General features: G+C 42.1%; 2 protein-coding genes across 2 annotated transcripts in view; both read left to right on the top strand.

Annotated features, from left to right (window-relative positions):
• The window catches only part of LOC139579332 (C-type lectin domain family 4 member M-like), a 403,007-nt gene that overhangs the window by 357,698 nt on the left and 24,465 nt on the right, over positions 1-20,844 (top strand). The gene's annotated exons all lie outside the window — the stretch shown is intronic.
• Positions 1,110-2,905, top strand: LOC139579351 (erythroblast NAD(P)(+)--arginine ADP-ribosyltransferase-like). Its single transcript, XM_071407924.1, has 2 exons — positions 1,110-1,187; positions 1,442-2,905. The coding sequence occupies exons 1-2, from the start codon at positions 1,110-1,112 to the stop codon at positions 2,228-2,230; spliced, it is 867 nt and encodes a 288-aa protein (XP_071264025.1). The 3' UTR covers positions 2,231-2,905.

Here is a 20,844-nt window from a genome sequence, read left to right as displayed (position 1 = left end):
CAAATAAAACGTATCACTGAGAAATCGCTGGAACTCACCCAGTGACGTCATTACCAGAAACTACTCACTGGTTCTTCTGTGTGGGAACAATGTTTGTGGTTGTGTGGGCTTGTATCAGGTATAAGAAGACCTTTGAAGATAGCCTGCAAACACAAGTCCTGAAGCTAATCAATACAAAACAACCTCAATCATGTTCCTGTCTGGTAAGTTGAACTATCAGATCATTATAATCTTATAAGATGTTACAAAAACAGTAGCATCAGATATAGATTTGTCAATAGTACTACTCATTATTTCTCTATAGAGTTTATATCAGTAGTACTAATTAAATACTACTAGGTTGTTGTAGCTGATGTAGTTATTTCTCTATAGAATTTATCAGTAGTATTAATTAAATACTACTAGGTTGTTGTAGCTAATGTAGCTATGCTTCAAAAAGAAATTGCTAAATGTTCCACATCCATTGTTAAGCTGGAATGGAATGTTTGTATCCAGTATATTTGACTGTGATAGGTGGTTGTCTCAGCTAGCTACAGTGCCTTCGGAAGGTATTCACATGCTTTTACTTTTTCCACATTTAGTTGCGTTACAAAGTGGGAATAAAATTTATTTAATTGTCTTTTTTTTAAATAAAAGATTAACGCAAAATATTATGTAATATTTCATAGAAAAAGCCATATCTCTGTCAATTTTGACCATCTCAATCTTTTACTTTTATTAGCCAGTCTGAGATATGGCTTTTTCTTTGCATCTCTGCCTAGAAGGCCAGCGTACCGGGGTCACCTCTTCACTGTTGACGTTGAGACTGGGGTTTTGCGGGTACTATTTAATGAAGTTTCCAGTTGAGGACTTGTGAGGCGTCTGGTTCTCAAACTAGACACACTAATGTACTTGTCCTCTTGCTCAGTTGTGCACCATGGCATCACACACCTCTTTCTATCCTGGTTAGAGACAGTTTTCTCTGTTCTGTGAAGGGAGTAGTACACAGTAACATAATTAGTTTTAAAGCGTGAATAATATCAAAGATATGTTGTATCATGTTTGGTATTGTTATGCTGATTGGTATGGTCTCCTATACATGTTGTTTTACTACAGGTGCTGTTAAAGTCATGAGGATAGACAGCATCCTAACCTTTGCTGTGCTGTGTGTTTTCTATGATTGGACTCTGGGTGTGGACTCCAAGATGGTAAGATGATCTTTCTATCTGTAACACAAATGCTTTTTCAGCATTGCCCACTATCCAGCATCAACTTCTGTTTGTTCTACAGAACTATACGATTTTGAGATGAGAACCTTGTAATTATGAAAGGTTTTTACCAACATTTAGTTATGCTATTATTAATCTGAGAACAAGATCGCTACAATTAAAAATGTTCAAATATAAAACTTTCCCTCTGTTTTTACACTGTTTGCATGTTTTTTTGTACCATATTCTCTAAGGTTCATCTCCGTCAGCCTGGTCTCAATTCCCCCATACCCTTAGACATGGTCCCTAACTCTGTTGACGACATGTATAACGGCTGCACTGAACAAATGTACAACACAGTGCAGAAGAAATTTCTTTCAATAGAAACCAAAACAGTAGGGATCTTCAAACGAGCCTGGAAGAAGGCAGAAGAATGTGAAAAAAATGTGAAGGAACGATTCAAAAAGGACAATTCAGAGGTCAATCTTAAAGACAAACTTAGTGGAGAGCATATCCAGGCTATCTGTGTTTACACAGAAGTTTCGAATGACATATATAGGGAGTTCAACCAGGCAGTCCGTACCAATAGGACAGACTACGGGTCCTCCTTCCAGTTCCACTCCCTGCATTTCCTGCTGATAGATGCTCTCCGCCTCCTGAAAGAAAACCAACATGGCTGTCACACTACATATCGAAGAACCAGCATGGTGTTTGCAGGTGAAGTTAACCAAATAATCCGATTTGGCTTCTTTGCCTCCAGCTCTCTTGACAAGGAAATTACTCCAAAATTTGGAAATGACTCCTGCTTTGAGATAAAGACATGTGCAGGAGCTTATCTCAAGTCCTACCCAGTGTTAGGAGAACAGGAGAAGGAGGTATTGATTCCACCTTTTGAGATGTTCAAAATTACCAAAAAGGAAAAAGGCCAGAATATTCTTAAATGTAAATCTCTCTTCAAACTGGAGAGTGTAGGGCTCCAGAGCAATCTGAATTGTAAAGCTGTATTGGAAAACACAGCAGTTAAGCTGTCTGTTAGTCAGTGAAGCTCTCTCTCATTCAGAGAGTGAAATGAAACAGGCTGCTTGTGCTTGCTTTGTTAGGTTCTAGGTTTATTACATTTAGTACATTCTTTTATTATCATTGTCCCTCACCTTTGTTAGGGTTTCTTCAGGGGGGTTGTGCGGCTGTTGTTGTTTCTACATCTGCCTGACTTGTTCTGTCTAATGAAGGTCTGACTGAAACATCACACTGTTCTGATGAAGGTCTATGACCGAAACGTCACACTGCTCTGATGAAGGTCAATGACCGAAACAGACACACAAATATCTTACCCCCACAAAAATGCTAACTTCCCCTGTTATTGTGATGGTGAGTTAACATTTCTTGGGGTATGGTATTTGTGCGTCTATAACGTTCTCACTCATTATTATTCACAATTCATTCAGGATTATCCACAATCATGGTAGCATCCACATTCATGTAGAAGTGTTTAGAAACATATTACATTCTCATTTACAATAAAAGTGACTCTAAAATGACGCAATACATTATTTACTGTTTATTTCTATTCGGCACTGTCACGTCTGCTCCCGCTCCCCCTTTCTGGCACTTGAGGTGCCAGGCCGCTCATCATTACGCACACCTGTCAGCATCGTTACGCGCACCAGCGCTTCATCGGACTCACCTGGATTCCATCACGTCATTGATTGCCTCCCCTATGTCTGTTTCATTCCCGGGCAGCATTAATGTTGCTATGTTTCCCTTGTCCAGACTCTGTTCTTGTTTTGTTTCCTGTCTGTTTATTCAATAAATCATCACCCTGTACTTGCTTCTCGTCTCCCAGTGTCTGGCGTTACAGGCACAAAATAATCCGAAACACAACTAAAACAAACAGCAAATGCATCCAACAAGTTTTATGTAGTCATTGCGTGCTATGGATATGTTAACGTTTTACTACTTTAAAACTTCTTATGGCTGCAGGGGCACTATTGAGTAGCTTGGATGAAAGGTGCCCAGAGGTGCCCAGAATAAATGGCCTGCTCCTCAGTCCCAGTTGCTAATATATGCATATTATTAGTAGTATTGGATAGAAAACACTCAGACGTTTATAAAACTGTTTGAATGATGTCTGTGAGTATAACAGAACTCATATGGCAGGCAAAAACCTGAGAAGAAATCCAAACAGGAAGTGAGAAATCTGAGGTTGGTATATTTTCAACCCATGTCCTATTGAAATCACATTGGGATATGAAAGAAGTTGCACTTCCTAGGGCTTCCACTAGATGTCATCCATCTATAGAGACTTGGATGAGGCTTCTACTGTGTTGTGGGACTGAATATGAGGGGAATGAGTCAGGCTACTGGCAGAGAGACATTTCCTGGTCATGCGCATTCCATTTGCAGCAACGACCTGGGGAATAGTTACAGGGGAGAGGAGGGGGATGAATGAGCCAATTGTAAACTGGAGATTATTAGGTGACCGTGATGGTTGAGGGCCAGATTGGGAATTTAGCCAGGACACCGGGGTTAACACCCCTACTCTTACGATAAGTGCCATGGGATCTTTAATGACCTCAGAGAGTCAGGACACCCGTTTAACGTCCCATCCGAAAGACGGCACCCTACACAGAGCAGTGTCCCCAATCACTGCCCTGGGGCATTGGGATCTTTGTTTAGACCAGAGGAAAGAGTGCCTCCTACTGGCCCTCCAACACCACTTCCAGCAGCACCTGGTCTCCCATCCAGGGACTGACCAGGACCAACCCTGCTTAGCTTCAGAAGCAAGCCAGCAGTGGTATGCAGGGTGGTATGCTGCTGGCCACATGATATCGACTTGCGTTCCGTTCCTCCTCAAGACACAAAGGAATTCTCCGGTTGGAACTTATGATAAATGATACATTTATCATAGATAGATTTACGATAAAAACATCCTAATGATTGATTCTGTACTTAGTTTGAAATGTTTCTTCGACCTGTAATATAACTTTTTGAAGTTTTTGTCCGAAGAAATGCTCGACCAGCACCGGCGTTTGGATAGGTGTACCAAACGCGCTAACAAAAGTAGCTATTTGGACATAAATAACGGACATTATCGAAAAAATCAAGCATTTATTGTGGACCTGGGATTCCTGGGAGTGCATTCTGATGAAGATCATCAAAGGTAAGGGAAATATTTAACATGTAATTTCTGGTTTCTGTTGACTCCAAAAGGGCGGCTAATTGTATTATATTTCTGAGCGCCGTCTCAGATTATTGCATGGTTTGCATTTTCCGTAAAGTTTTTTTGAAATCTGACACAGCGGTTGCATTAAGGAGAGGTATATCTATAATTCCATGTGTATAACTTGTATTATCATCTACATTTATGATGAGTATTTCTGTTGAATCGATGTGGCTATGCAAAATCACTGGATGTTTTTGGAACTAGTGAACGTAACGCGGCAATGTAAACTCAGATTTTTTTTATTTAAATATGAACTTTATCAAACAAAACATACATGTATTGTGTAACATGAAGTCCTATGAGTGTCATCTGATGAAGATCATCAAAGGTTAGTGATTAATTTTATTTCTATTTGTGCTTTTTGTGACTGCTATCTTTGGCTGGAAAAATGGCTGTGCTTATTCTGTGGCTTGGTGGTGACCTAACATAATCGTTTGTGGTGCTTTTGCTGTAAAGCATATTTGAAATCGGACGCTGTGGTGGGATTAACAACAAGATTACCTTTAAAACGGTATAAGATACAAGTATGTTTGAAGAATTTTAATTATGAGATTTCTGTTGTTTTGAATTTGACGCCCTGTACTTTCACTGGCTGTTGTCATATCATCCAGTTAACGGGATTGCAGACATAAGACGTTTTAATACACATATACTGTAAGTGACTTTGTCCCAATACTTTTTGTTTCTGAAAATTGGGGTACTATGTACAAAATGTGCTGTAATTTCTGAACAGTTACCCGATATGGATAAAAAATACCCTAAAATGAAAGTTGTCAGTCTGCACTCTGACCCCATAGTCATTGTATCATCTCAAATCCAAGTGCTGGAGTACAGAGTCAAAACAACAAAACGTGTCACTGTCCCATTACTTTTGGAGTCACTGTATATTTCCCATGTCTGTTAGTTATATTGTAACAAGTTAATGGTTCACTGTTGATGTTATATTCTGACTACATATATTGCATTCTGACACAGATATTAAGATGTTACAGTCACTAGACTTGTAGTACCCTTTGTAACGGACTCCATAGGGGATGCTTGCAGCTTCTACCAACATTAATAAAGAAAAACATTCTGCATTATTACATTCTTATGTCGTTTTTAACCTTCAGTAAAGCCTTCTCCACTTTTGAGAGACTTAAACCATGACACACTATTAACTAATGAATGAGTCAATTAATTAGTTGTTCAGTAAAGAGATACTGGAAACTACCAGTTGGCATTGAAGGAACTTTTACTGCATTGTGTAGAAATGGAAACCACAACAATCAAAAAATACATTCCTGTGAAGACAAATGGAACATTCCTATATTAATAATAATAATAATGCCATAGAAATTATTTTAACTGTCAAATGGCCTTTCACCAATGGCCAAATAAGGATGACTGTTTCCACATTGTGCAGGGAACGTTACTTCTAAAATCAGATTAACTGTTCAAATCAGATGTCTGAAACACTGGCTAGAAGTACTGACTGAGAGTGACACACACACACACACACACACACACACACACACACACACACACACACACACACACACACACACACACACACACACACACACACACACACACACACACACACACACACACACACACACACACACACACACACACACACACACACACACACACACACACACACACACACACACACACACATACACAGACACAGACACAGACACAGACACAGACACAGAGACAGAGACAGAGACACAGACACACATACACAGACACACAGACACACATACACAGACACAGACACACAGACACAGACACACAGACACAGACACACAGACACACAGACACACAGACACACAGACACAGACACAGACACAGACAGAGACAGAGACAGAGAGAGAGAGAGACACACACACAGACACAGACACACAGAGACAGAGAGAGAGACACACAGAGACAGAGAGAGAGACACACACACACACACACACACACACACACACACACACACACACACACACACACACACACACACACACACACACACACACACACACACACACACACACACACACACACACACACACACACACACACACACACACACACACACACACACACACACACACACACACACACACACACAGACACAGACACAGACACAGACACAGACACACAGACACAGACACACATACACAGACACACAGACACACAGACACACAGACACACAGACACAGACACAGACACAGACACAGACACAGACACAGACACAGACACAGACACAGACAGAGACACCCCTACCAACTTGCTCGCAGGGCCCTCCATTGTCAATGTGTTGCTGAAGAAACTCAGATGGTGACTTCCAGAAAGCGGCGAGCTGAACAATAAACCCTTCAACTTTGGGACACCATTGTGACTTGAACGATGCAATTCATGTTCCACTTTGTTTTCCTGTGGCCTGTCATGCTAAATAATGTCCCCCAGTGTCCCCCTAAGTCAAAATGGGATTCAATAAACTATTAGCATCCGTTGCTATATCAATGGTGTGATGGCCTAATGATTCGAATTTTAGAGATCATTACAGAATAAATGACGTTATTTTCATCATCGCTATGCAAACAAGGCTGATTTCCGCGACAATTTCGATGTTTAAAAACGTCTTAGGGATAGGGTCTATTTTTCAGAATTTCCATCTGACTGACATGCCCAAGGTAAACTGCCAGATACTCAGGCCCAGAAGCCAGGAAATGCATATAATTGGTAGCATTGGATAGAAAACAATTTGAAGTTGGTAGAAATGTTACAATAATGTATGAGACTATAACACAATTGATATGGCAGAAAAACCAACTGGCTCTTATAATGGAAAGCTATGGGTCCTATGTAATTCCAACTCCCAGATTGCAATTCCTATGGCTTACACTAGATGTAAACAGTCTTTGTTCATTGTTTCAGGCTTGTTTCTTCCAAAATGAGGAAGAATTTAGAGTTTTGGAAAAGAGAGTCCCGGTGGAAAATAAGTCTGTCGGCGTGCGACGAAAAGGATGCGCACTTACTCATTTTACTTTTCTATTGAACATACTACTTTCCGTATGAAATACTATAGTTTATTTAAATTTTAGGGTACCTGAGGATTAAGTAGAAATGTAGTTTGACTTGTTTGAACAAAGTTTAGTGGTAGATTTTTGGATTCCTTTGTCTGCATGTTGAACAAGTGGATTACTGAAATTGATGACACCAACTAAACTGACTTTTTGGGATATAAAGAAGGATTTTATCTAACAAAATTACCATTCATGTTGTAGCTGAGACCCTTTGGATTGCAAACAGAGGAAGATTTTCAAAAGTAAGTTATTTATTTAATTGCTATTTGTGATTTTATGAAGCCTATGCTGGTTGAAAAATATGTTGATGTGGGGCGCCGTCCTCAGACAATCGCAAGGTATGCTTTCGCTGTAAAGCCTATTGTAAATCGGACAATGCAGTTAGATTAACAAGAGTTTAAGCTTTTAACCGATATAAGATACTTGCATGTTCATAAATGTTTAATATTATGATTATTTATTTGAATTGCGCGCCTTCCAATTTCACCGATGTTGTCGACTGGTGTCCCGCTAGCGGGACGCCTAGCCTTAAGTTAAACAAGTTTTGTTTTGCTAATATAATGAAAACATAACTTCAAACTACTTTTGGGTACCTTGTTAATTAACCTCTGAAGGATTACCCCTTTCTTTTACTGTAACTATATGTACTGTATAATTTACTGTAACAATATGTACTGTAGAATTTACTGTAACTATATTTACTGTATAATTTACTGTAACTATAGTTACTGCAGTATTTGCGGTAACTGTATTTACTGTAACTATGCCTACATAGAAAAATTTATTCACTAATGTGGTGTAATTTAGAGTTATGTTTTTATCATATATTTTGAGCACTTGCCCTGTAGCATCAATAAAGCATTACTGAGCACAATTAAATCAGTTTAACATTACAACATGAAATCCATGTCTTACTCTTTGCTACGTTCCAGAAATGGCAAAGAAAACGTGTAATCTGCTTGACACATTAAAGTTACTTACCTTACAGATCACGAAGTCAGCTAATTTCCACTCCATTCATATGCAAATATGTTTGATTCATACACTGGCTTGTCTGGATGTCATGTTTTTATTTTAATCTGCACTTCCCTTATCTACACTGAAATAATATCATTTCAGTAGTCCTCTGTTATGATTTTGTTTTCTATCTCGCGTAACTCATATATGTGTCTATTGTAGGTCCTAGGATACAACAATGAATAATGTGGAACAAATAAATACCATCAAAGGATACCTTACAACTTACAGTAATGAACACCTTGTGAAACAGCTGTGCAAACCAATCAGGCAATATTTAAGATTTGAATACATAAACGTTGATCGTTTTTCGTACAGTTGTGTCATTCATTTATTTTCTCAGATTTTCAGTACATTCACATGGCAATCATAGACTATAATACTGAATTCTGGTGTGTGGAATTCTGCCTGTCACTTGTTCTCAACAGGCAGCCAGTCTCAGTCCAGGCACTGCTGCTCTCTTTGTGTTTGCAGTGCTAGTGTTTTTAGTTAATATGTGTATCTCACATATTATGTGCCCAGTATGATATAGCAAGAAACGTTTCTTAGCAGATAATGACAACATGACAACAACAGTAGCTGTAGATGATGTGATGAAAAGTTGAAGGATGGTTGGTGATGGAGGACATCAGGTGGATCCATGTCTGGGTGTTGGGCAGAACCCCTAGGTTCTGGAGAACAGGTAGTGGAGGACATCAGGTGGATCCATGTCTGGGTGTTGGGCAGAACCCCTAGGTTCTGGAGAACAGGTAATGGAGGACATCAGGTGGAGCCAAGTCTGGGTGTTGGGCAGAACCCCTAGGTTCTGGAGAACAGGTAGTGGAGGACATCAGGTGGAGCCATGTCTGGGTGTTGGGCAGAACCCCTAGGTTCTGGAGAACAGGTAATGGAGGACATCAGGTGGAGCCAAGTCTGGGTGTTGGGCAGAACCCCTAGGTTCTGGAGAACAGGTAGTGGAGGACATCAGGTGGATCCATGTCTAGGTGTTGGGCAGAACCCCTAGGTTCTGGAGAACAGGTAGTGGAGGACATCAGGTGGATCCATGTCTAGGTGTTGGGCAGAACCCCTAGGTTCTGGAGAACAGGTAGTGGAGGACATCAGGTGGATCCATGTCTAGGTGTTGGGCAGAACCCCTAGGTTCTGGAGAACAGGTAGTGGAGGACATCAGGTGGATCCATGTCTAGGTGTTGGGCAGAACCCCTAGGTTCTGGAGAACAGGAGCAGAGTTAAAAGAACAGGGTAGGAGACAGAGACGTAAACAAGCAAACACAGGTTACACTTTACTGTGAGAAAAGGTGATGGATTAGTGCTGTGTAATAAAATAAATTAACATGAGGCAGGACAATGATGTGGATATACTGAAGCAACATCTCAAGACATCAGTCAGGAAGTTAATGCTTGGTCGCAAATGGGTCTTCCAAATGGACAATGACCCCAAGCATACTTCCAAAGTTGTGGCAAAATGGCTTAAGGACAACAAAAGCCCTGACCTCAATCCTATAGAAAATTTGTGGGGAGAACTGAAAAAGCGTGTGCGAGCAAGGAGGCCTACAAACCTGTCTCAGTTATCACCCACACCTCTAGGCTACCTGTTCTAACCTCTAGGCACAGCTCGATTCCGGTCACAACTTGCAGACTTGTTTACGTGCTGCTGTGCGTTTTGTTGCTAACCTTACTTTGCTACCTACATTTACATTACATTTAAGTCATTTAGCAGATGCTCTTATCCAGAGCGACTTACAAATTGGTGCATTCACCTTATGACATCCAGTGGAACAGCCACTTTACAATAGTGCATCTAAATCTTTTAAGGGGGGAGGTCAGAAGGATTACTTTATCCTATCCTAGGTATTCCTTAAAGAGGTGGGGTTTCAGGTGTCTCCGGAAGGTGGTGATTGACTCCGGTGTCCTGGCGTCGTGAGGGAGTTTGTTCCACCATTGGGGGGCCAGAGCAGCGAACAGTTTTGACTGGGCTGAGCGGGAACTGTACTTCCTCAGTGGTAGGGAGGCGAGCAGGCCAGAGGTGGATGAACGCAGTGCCCTTGTTTGGGTGTAGGGCCTGATCAGAGCCTGAAGGTACTGAGGTGCCGTTCCCCTCACAGCTCCGTAGGCAAGCACCATGGTCTTGTAGCGGATGCGAGCTTCAACTGGAAGCCAGTGGAGAGAGCGGAGGAGCGGGGTGACGTGAGAGAACTTGGGAAGGTTGAACACCAGACGGGCTGCGGCGTTCTGGATGAGTTGTAGGGGTTTAATGGCACAGGCAGGGAGCCCAGCCAACAGCGAGTTGCAGTAATCCAGACGGGAGATGACAAGTGCCTGGATTAGGACCTGCGCCGCTTCCTGTGTGAGGCAGGGTCGTACTCTGCGGATGTTGTAGAGCATGAACCTACAGGAACGGGCCACCGCCTTGATGTTAGTTGAGAACGACAGGGTGTTGTCCAGGATCACGCCAAGGTTCTTAGCGCTCTGGGAGGAGGACACAATGGAGTTGTCAACCGTGATGGCGAGATCATGGAACGGGCAGTCCTTCCCTGGGAGGAAGAGCAGCTCCGTCTTGCCGAGGTTCAGCTTGAGGTGGTGATCCGTCATCCACACTGATATGTCTGCCAGACATGCAGAGATGCGATTCGCCACCTGGTCATCAGAAGGGGGAAAGGAGAAGATTAATTGTGTGTCGTCTGCATAGCAATGATAGGAGAGACCATGTGAGGTTATGACAGAGCCAAGTGACTTGGTGTATAGCGAGAATAGGAGAGGGCCTAGAACAGAGCCCTGGGGGACACCAGTGGTGAGAGCACGTGGTGAGGAGACAGATTCTCGCCACGCCACCTGGTAGGAGCGACCTGTCAGGTAGGACGCAATCCAAGCGTGGGCCGCGCCGGAGATGCCCAACTCGGAGAGGGTGGAGAGGAGGATCTGATGGTTCACAGTATCGAAGGCAGCCGATAGGTCTAGAAGGATGAGAGCAGAGGAGAGAGAGTTAGCTTTAGCAGTGCGGAGCGCCTCCGTGATACAGAGAAGAGCAGTCTCAGTTGAATGACTAGTCTTGAAACCTGACTGATTTGGATCAAGAAGGTCATTCTGAGAGAGATAGCAGGAGAGCTGGCCAAGGACGGCACGTTCAAGAGTTTTGGAGAGAAAAGAAAGAAGGGATACTGGTCTGTAGTTGTTGACATCGGAGGGATCGAGTGTAGGTTTTTTCAGAAGGGGTGTAACTCTCGCTCTCTTGAAGACGGAAGGGACGTAGCCAGCGGTCAGGGATGAGTTGATGAGCGAGGTGAGGTAAGGGAGAAGGTCTCCGGAAATGGTCTGGAGAAGAGAGGAGGGGATAGGGTCAAGCGGGCAGGTTGTTGGGCGGCCGGCCGTCACAAGACGCGAGATTTCATCTGGAACCTGACAACTTTACGTTTTTTACATTTTTCCTTTGTAATAATAGTTTATATTTTTAGTTTTTCCCTCACTCAACTTTTTTTTTCATTCAACTTTTTCACTCCGGACACTTTATCTGGGCGTGGTTTGTCAGGACCTCCATCAGCCGAAGCTAAGTAGTAACATTAACATGATGCCCTCTAATTGCAGTCGCTGTACTCATAATATACAGGAGAACGATCACCTTACGGCGAGGATAGCTGTGCTGCAAGCTTCAGATGCAATCGTTAGGCAAGGGTAATTTCAGTGTAGGAAAGGATGAAACAGCATCTGTGCCACCAGTAAGTACAGATAGTAGTATAAATCCCCTCGCACTGTCCCCACAGCCGGACAACATTCTCATGGCTTCTGGAGGGAAATGTCGAGCCTTTTCTGGTCTCTACTCCTCCCGTTACGGGCTCTGAGACGCCGAAGCCTCCCACCATTAGCTCTGACAAAATGAAAACCCCAGTCATTGGTGACTCCATTACACGTAGTATTATACTTAAAACGAATCATCCAGCGATCATACACTGTTTACCAGGGGGCAGGGCTACCGATGTTAAGGCTAATCTGAAGATGGTGCTGGCTAAAGCTAAAACTGGCGAGTGTAGAGAGTATAGGGGTATTGTTATCCACGTCGGCACCAATGATGTTAGGATGAAACAGTCAGAGGTCACCAAGCGCAACATAGTTTCAGCATGTAAGCCTGCTAGAAAGATGTTGGCATCGAGTAATTGTCCCCTTCCAGTTAGGGGGAGTGATGAGCTCTACAGCAGAGTCTCACAACTCAATCGCTGGTTGAAAACTGTTTTCTGCCCCTCCCAAAAGATAGAGTTTGTAGATAATTGTCCCTCTTTCTGGGACTCACCCACAAACAGGATCAAGCCTGGCCTGTTGAGGAGTGACGTACTCCATCCTAGCTGGAGGGGTGCTCTCATCTTATCTATGAACATAGACAGGGCTCTAACTCCCCTAGCTCCATAATGAGATAGGGTGCAGGCCAGGCAGCAGGCTGTTAGCCAGCCTGCCAGCTTAGTGGAGTCTGCCACTAGCACAGTCAGTGTAGTCAGCTCAGCTATCTCCATTGAGACAATGTCTTTGCCTCGACCTAGGTTGGGCAAAACTAAACATGGCGGTGTTCCACTTAGCAATCTCACTAGAATAAAGACCTCCTCCATTCCTGTCGTTATTGAAAGAGATTGTGATACCTCACATCTCAAAACAAGGCTACTTAATGTTAGATCCATCACTTCCAATGCAGATAAAGTCAATGAACTAATCACTGATCATAATCTTGATGTGATTGGCCTGACGGAAACATGGCTTAAGCCTGATGAATTTACTGTGTTAAATGAGGCCTCACCTCCTGGTTACACTAGTGACCATATCCCCCGCACATCCCGCAAAGGCAGAGGTGTTGCTAACATTTACGAAAGCAAATTTCAATTTACAAAAAAAATACAACTTTTCGTCTTTTGAGCTTCTAGTCATGAAATCTATACAGCCTACTCAATCACTTTTTATAGCTACTGTTTACAGGCCTCCTGGGCCATATACAGCGTTCCTCACTGAGTGCCCTGAATTCCTACCGGACCTTGTAGTCATGGCAGATAATATTCAAATTTTTGGTGACTTTAATTTTCACATGGAAAAGTCCACAGACCCACTCCAAAAGGCTTTCGGAGCCATCATCGACTCAGTGGGTTTTGTCCAACATGTCTCTGGACCTACTCACTGCCACAGTCATACTCTGGACCTAGTGTTGTCCCGTGGAATACATGTTCCTCATAATCCAGGACTATCGGATCACCATTTTATTACGTTTGCAATCGCAACAAATAATCTGCTCAGACCCCAGCCAAGGATCATCAAAAGTCGTACTATAAATTCTTGGACAACCCAAAGATTCTTAGATGCCCTTCCAGACTCCCTCCACCTACCCAAGGACATCAGAGTACAAAAATCAGTTAACCACCTAACTGAGGAACTCAATTTAACCTTGCGCAATACCCTAGATTCAGTCACACCCCTAAAAACAAAAAACATTTGTCATAAGAAACTAGCTCCCTGGTATACAGAAAATACCAGAGCTCTGAAGCAAGCTTCCAGAAAAATGTAATGGAAATTGCGCTACACAAAACTGTAAGTCTTCCGACTAGCTTGGAAAGACAGTACCGTGCAGTATCGAAGAGCTCTCACTGCTGCTCGATCATCCTATTTTTCCAACTTAATTGAGGAAAATAAGAACAATCCCAAATGTATTTTTGATAGCTAACTAAAATGCTTTCACTTCAGCAGTGATAAATTGATAAACTTCTTTGAGGAAAAGATCATGATCATTAGAAAGCAAATTACGGACTCCTCTTTAAATCTACGTATTCCTCCAAAGCTCAGTTGTCCTGAGTCTGCACAACTCTGCCAGAACCTAGGATCAAGGGAGACACTCAAGTTGTTTAAAACTATATCTCTTGACACATTGATGAAAATAATCATGGCCTCTAAACCTTCAAGCTGCATACTGGCCCCTATTTGACTTAAACTACTGAAAGAGCTGCTTCCTGTGCTTGGCCCTCCTATGTTGAACATAATAAAAAGCTCTCTATCCACCAGATGTGTACCAAACTCACTAAAAGTGGCAGTAATAAAGCCTCTCCTGAAAAATCCAAACCATGACCCAGAAAATATAAAAAACTATCGGCCTATATCGAATCTCCCATTCCTCTCCCAAAAATGTTTAAAAGCTGTTGCGCAGCAACTCGCTGCCTTCCTGAAGACAAACAATGTATACGAAACTGAGACAGCACTTGTGAAGGTGGTAAATGACCTTTTAATGGCGTCAGACCGAGGCTCTGCATCTGTCCTCATGCCGCTAGACCATAGTGCTGCTTTTGATACCATCGATCACCACATTCTTTTGGAGAGATTGGAAACCCAAATTGGTCTACATGGAAAAGTTCTGGCCTGGTTTAGATCTTATCTGTCGGAAAGATATCAGTTTGTCTCGGTGGATGGTTTGCCCTCTGACAAATCAACTGTAAATTTCGGTGTCCCTCAAGGCTCCGTTTTAGGGACCACTATTGTTTTCACTATATATTTTACCTCTTGATGATGTCATTCGGAAACATAATGTTAACTTTCACTGCTATGCGGATGACACACAGCTGTGCATTTCTATGAAACATGGTGAAGCCCCAAAATTGGCCTCCCTGGAAGCCTGTGTTTCAGACATAAGTAAATGGATGGAGGCAAATGTTCTACTTTTAAACTCGGACAAAACAGAGATTCTTGTTCTAGGTCCCAAGAAACGACGTGATCTTCTGTTATATCTGAAAATGATCCTTGATGGTTGTACAAGTTACTCTGGACCCTGAACTCTCTTTTGACGAACATATCAAGACTGTTTCAAGGACAGCTTTTTTCCATCTACGTAACATTGCAAAAATCAGAATCTTTCTTTCCAAAAATGATGCAGAAAAATTCCTCCATGCTTTTGTCACTTCTAGATTAGACTACTGCAATGCTCTACTTTCCAACTACCCGGATAAAGCACTAAATAAACTTCAGTTAGTGCTAAACACGGCTGCTAGAGTCTTGACTAGAACCCCAAAATGTGATCATATTACTCCAGTGCTAGCCTCCCTACACTGGCTTCCTGTTAAGGCAAGGGCTGATTTCAAGGTTTTACTGCTAACCTAGAAAGTATTACATGGGCTTGCTCCTACCTATCTTTCCGATTTGGGCCTGCCGTACATACCTACACGTATGCTACGGTCACAAGACGCAGGCCTCCTTACTGTCCCTAGAATTTCTAAGCAAACAGCTGGAGGCAGGGCTTTCTCCTATTGAGCTCAACTTTTATGGAATGGTCTGCCTATCCATGTGAGAGATGCAGACTCGGTCTCAACCTGTAAGTCTTTATTGAAGACTCATCTCTTCAGTAGTTCCTATGATTGAGTGTAGTCCGGCCCAGGAGTGTGAAGGTGAATGAAACGGCACTGGAGCAACGAACCGCCCTTGCTGTCTCTTCCTGGCCGGTTCCCCTCTCTCCACTGTGATTCTCTGCCTCTAACCCTTAGAGACCTTTTTTTGTCTCTATTTGGTTTGGTCAGGGTGTGATTTGGGTGGGCATTCTATGTTCTGATTTCTATGTTTTGTGTTTCTATGTTTTGGCCGGGTATGGTTCTCAATCAGGGACAGCTGTCTATTGTTGTCTCTGATTGGGAATCATACTTAGGCAGCCTTTTTTCCTTTTGTATTTTGTGGGTAGTTGACTTTGTTAGTGGCCTGTATAGCCCTAGTAAGCTTCACATTCATTTTTGTTATTTCTTGTTTTTGTTGGCGACATTCTAAATAAAAAGAAATGTACGCTCACGACGCTGCACCTTGGTCCGGTCATTTCCCTGACGACGTTCGTGACAAACCCTATTACAGGGGCTGAGTCACTGGCTTACTGGTGCTCTTCCATGCCACCTCTGGATTACCAACCTCTGCCTGTCCTGACCCTGAGGCCTGCCATCCTGTACCTTTGCCCCACCTCTGGATTACCAACCTCTGCCTGTCCTGACCCTGAACCAGCCTGCCGTCCTGTACCTTTGCCCCACCTCTGGATTACCAACCTCTGCCTGTCCTGACCCTGAACCAGCCTGACGTCCTGTACCTTTGCCCCACCTCTGGATTACCAAACTCTGCCTGACCTTTCCCTGAGCATGCCTGCCATCCTATACCTTTGCCCCCATACTCTGGATATTTGACCCCTGCCTGCCTTGACCTGTCTTTGCCTGCCCCTGTTACTATAAAAAAAACATTTTTACTTCGACAGTCTGCATCTGGTCTTACCTTGATTCCTGATAGTATTTAATGGTAGTTTGCTACTGTTGAGAATGTTTGCACCATGCCTAAATTGGAGCATGTAAATATCTGTAGAATATATTTGAATTGAGAAATATTTGTATGCACAAAGTCAAATGTCCTATCTTCATGTTGTATCTGATGATGTGTGAAACATAACTACTGGAACACAGGAAGTTACAAACAGGAAAAAAGTAGGACTTCTATTAATATGATAGTACAAACAAATACAACAATAGGTGTGTTTAAAATGAGGGTGTGTGTGGGTTCGAGAGAGAGAGAGAGAGAGAGAGAGAGAGAGAGAGAGAGAGAGAGAGAGAATGAAGGAGGAAGTTCTGTGCACTATAAGCTGCTGTATGTGTTACAGTATGTTGTTATGGTGATGTTAAATCACTTTCTCACAAGTCCAGTTGATTTTCTTGTCACATGACAAGTAGTTCCATGCCTCCAGATGAAGATGAACTTTGTTAATTTCAGCATAGTGCCCCTCACCATGTTCTGCATAGCCACCACCATTATCAGGCTGTGGATCATACCAGTACCTACAGGGTCAAAAACAGTCAGATATCATGGTAAATACCACTACCTACAGGGTTAATAACAATCAGATATCATGGTTAATACCAGTACCTACAGGGTTAATAACAATCAGATATCATGGTTAATACCAGTGCCTACAGAGTTAATAACAGTCAGATATCATGGTTAATACCAGTACCTACAGGGTTAAAAACAGTCAGATATCATGGTAAATACCACTACCTACAGGGTTAATAACAATCAGATATCATGGTTAATACCAGTACCTACAGGGTTAATAACAGTCAGATATCATGGTTAATACCAGTACCTACAGGGTTAAAAACAGTCAGATATCATGGTAAATACCACTACCTACAGGGTTAATAACAATCAGATATCATGGTTAATACCAGTACCTACAGGGTTAATAACAGTCAGATATCATGGTTAATACCAGTACCTACAGGGTTAAAAACAGTCAGATATCATGGTAAATACCACTACCTACAGGGTTAATAACAATCAGATATCATGGTTAATACCAGTACCTACAGGGTTAATAACAGTCAGATATCATGGTTAATACCAGTACCTACAGGGTTAATAACAGTCAGATATCATATTTAATACCAGTACCTACAGGGTTAATAACAGTCAGATATCATGGTTAATACCAGTACCTACAGGGTTAACAACAGTCAGATATCATATTTAATACCAGTACCTACAGGGTTAATAACAGTCAGATATCATGGTTAATACCAGTACCTACAGGGTTAATAACAGTCAGATATCATGGTTAATACCAGTACCTACAGGGTTAATAACAATCAGATATAATGGTTAATACCAGTGCCTACAGAGGTAATAACAGTCAGATATCATGGTTAATACCAGTACCTACAGGGTTAAAAACAGTCAGATATCATGGTAAATACCAGTACCTACAGGGTTAATAACAGTCAGATATCATGGTTAATACCAGTACCTACAGGGTTAATAACAATCAGATATAATGGTTAATACCAGTGCCTACAGAGTTAATAACAGTCAGATATCATGGTTAATACCAGTACCTACAGGGTTAAAAACAGTCAGATATCATGGTAAATACCAGTACCTACAGGGTTAATAACAATCAGATATCATGGTTAATACCAGTACCTACAGGGTTAACAACAGTCAGATATCATGGTTTATGCCAATACCTACAGGGTTAATAACAGTCAGATATCATGGTTAATACCAGTACCTACAGGGTTAACAACAGTCAGATACCATGGTTAATACCAGTGCCTACAGAGTTAATAACAGTCAGATATCATGGTTAATACCAGTACCTACAGGGTTAAAAACAGTCAGATATCATGGTTAATACCAGTACCTACAAGGTTAAAAACAGTCAGATATCATATTTAATACCAGTACCTACAGGGTTAACAACAGTCAGACATCACGGTTAATACCAGTACCTACAGGATTAACAACAGTCAGATACCATGGTTAATACCAGTACCTACAGGGTTAAAAACAGTAAGACTTCATGGTTAATACCAGTACCTACAGGGTTAAAAACAGTCAGATATCATGGTTAATACCAGTACCTACAGGGTTAAAAACAGTCAGATATCATGGTTAATACCAGTACCTACAGGGTTAAAAACAGTCAGACTTCATGGTTAATACCAGTACCTACAGGGTTAAAAACAGTCAGATATCATGGTTAATACCAGTACCTACAGGATTAACAACAGTCAGATACCATGGTTAATACCAGTACCTACAGGGTTAAAAACAGTCAGATATCATGGTTAATACCAGTACCTACAGGGTTAAAAACAGTCAGATATCATGGTTAATACCAGTACCTACAGGGTTAAAACAGTCAGATATCATGGTTAATACCAGTACCTACAGGGTTAAAAACAGTCAGAAATCATGGTTAATATCAGTACCTACAGGGTTAAAAACAGGCAGAAATCATGGTTAATACCAGTACCTACAGGGTTAAAAACAGTCAGATATCATGGTTAATACCAGTACCTACAGGGTTAAAAACAGTCAGACTTCATGGTTAATACCAGTACCTACAGGGTTAATAACCGTGAGATATCACAGTTAGAACATTACAATCCTAAATAATATACATGTTAATATACATAATTAAAGATATCTTTGTTGACTGCTACAATCAATGACAATAACCTGTATAGAAACATTTTCATTGGAGCCTTATTGTCAGAGTAGTTAACATCTCTTACTCTGTGGTCAGTGGTGTTCCATCCACCCATTTCCAGGTCTCCTCTGTCTCTCTGTCAGTCAGACCAATCCAGACTCTCTTCTTGAAGTTGAAGAGAAACTCCTATGGTTGAGAAAGATACACTGCATTGAGTAAGCTCCAAGTTTTGGGACACTGACACATTTTTTGTTGCATTGGCTCCAGCACTTTTGTATTTGAAATTATACATTAAAGGTTAAAGTGAGGACCAACAGCTTTCAGTTTCGAGTTTTTTCATCCATATCGAGTGAACCGTTTAGAAATGACATCACTGTTTGTACATCGTCCACCATTGTAGGGGACCAAAAGTATTAGGACAAATTCACTTATATGTGTATTAAAGTAGTCAAAGTTTTTAGTATTTGGTCCCATATTTCGTAGCACGCTATGACTAAATCTAGCTTGTGAAACTACAAACTTGTTGGATGAATTTGCTTTTAGTTTTGGTTGTGTTTCAGATTATTTTGTGCCAAATAGAAATTAATTGTTATGCTGATGAATGAGGACCCAAAAGCGACGTAATAGAAACAGAGTCTTTATTCCAGTATCAAACAAACAATGATTCTCCTGGATATATCAAAGGTAAATCCAAAACAGGAAACTGAAATCCTCTCGTCAGTAGAGAGGAACGACTGGAGACGCGACCACAGACTGCAGGTCGCTTCAGGAAGGCACAGGCCGTAGCTGACATAGACACCTGCTCACACGCAGCATCTGAAGAAGGCAAAAACACGACAGGGCGGAACAAGGACACAGGACAGCAAACATCAAACAAGAATCCGACAAGGACAGAAGCGGAAAACAGAGGGGGAAATAGGGACTCTAATCAGAGGGCAAAATAGGGGACAGGTGTGAAAGAGTAAATGAGGTCGTTAGGAGAATGAGAAACAGCTGGGAGCAGGAACGGAACGATAGAGAGAGAGAGCGGGAGAGGGAGAGAGGGAGGAGGAGAGAGAGAGAGAGAAAGAGGGAAAGAACCTAATAAGACCAGCAGAGGGAAGCACAGGGACAAGACATGATGATCAAAGACAAAACATGACAGTACCCCCCCACTCACCGAGCGCCTCCTGGCGCACTCGAGGAGGAACCCTGGCGGCAACGAAGGAAATCATCAATCAACGAACGGTCCAGCACGTCCCGAGATGGAACCCAACTCCTCTCCTCAGGACCGTAACCCTCCCAATCCACTAAGTACTGGTGACCACGTCCCCGAGAACGCATGTCCATGATCTTCCGTACCTTGTAAATAGGAGCGCCCTCGACAAGGACGGGGGGGGGGGGGGGAAGACGAACGGG

Source organism: Salvelinus alpinus, chromosome 6, assembly GCF_045679555.1.
Source record: "Salvelinus alpinus chromosome 6, SLU_Salpinus.1, whole genome shotgun sequence".
Lineage (NCBI taxonomy): Eukaryota > Metazoa > Chordata > Actinopteri > Salmoniformes > Salmonidae > Salvelinus > Salvelinus alpinus.
This window is presented reverse-complemented; position numbering and strand designations above follow the sequence as displayed.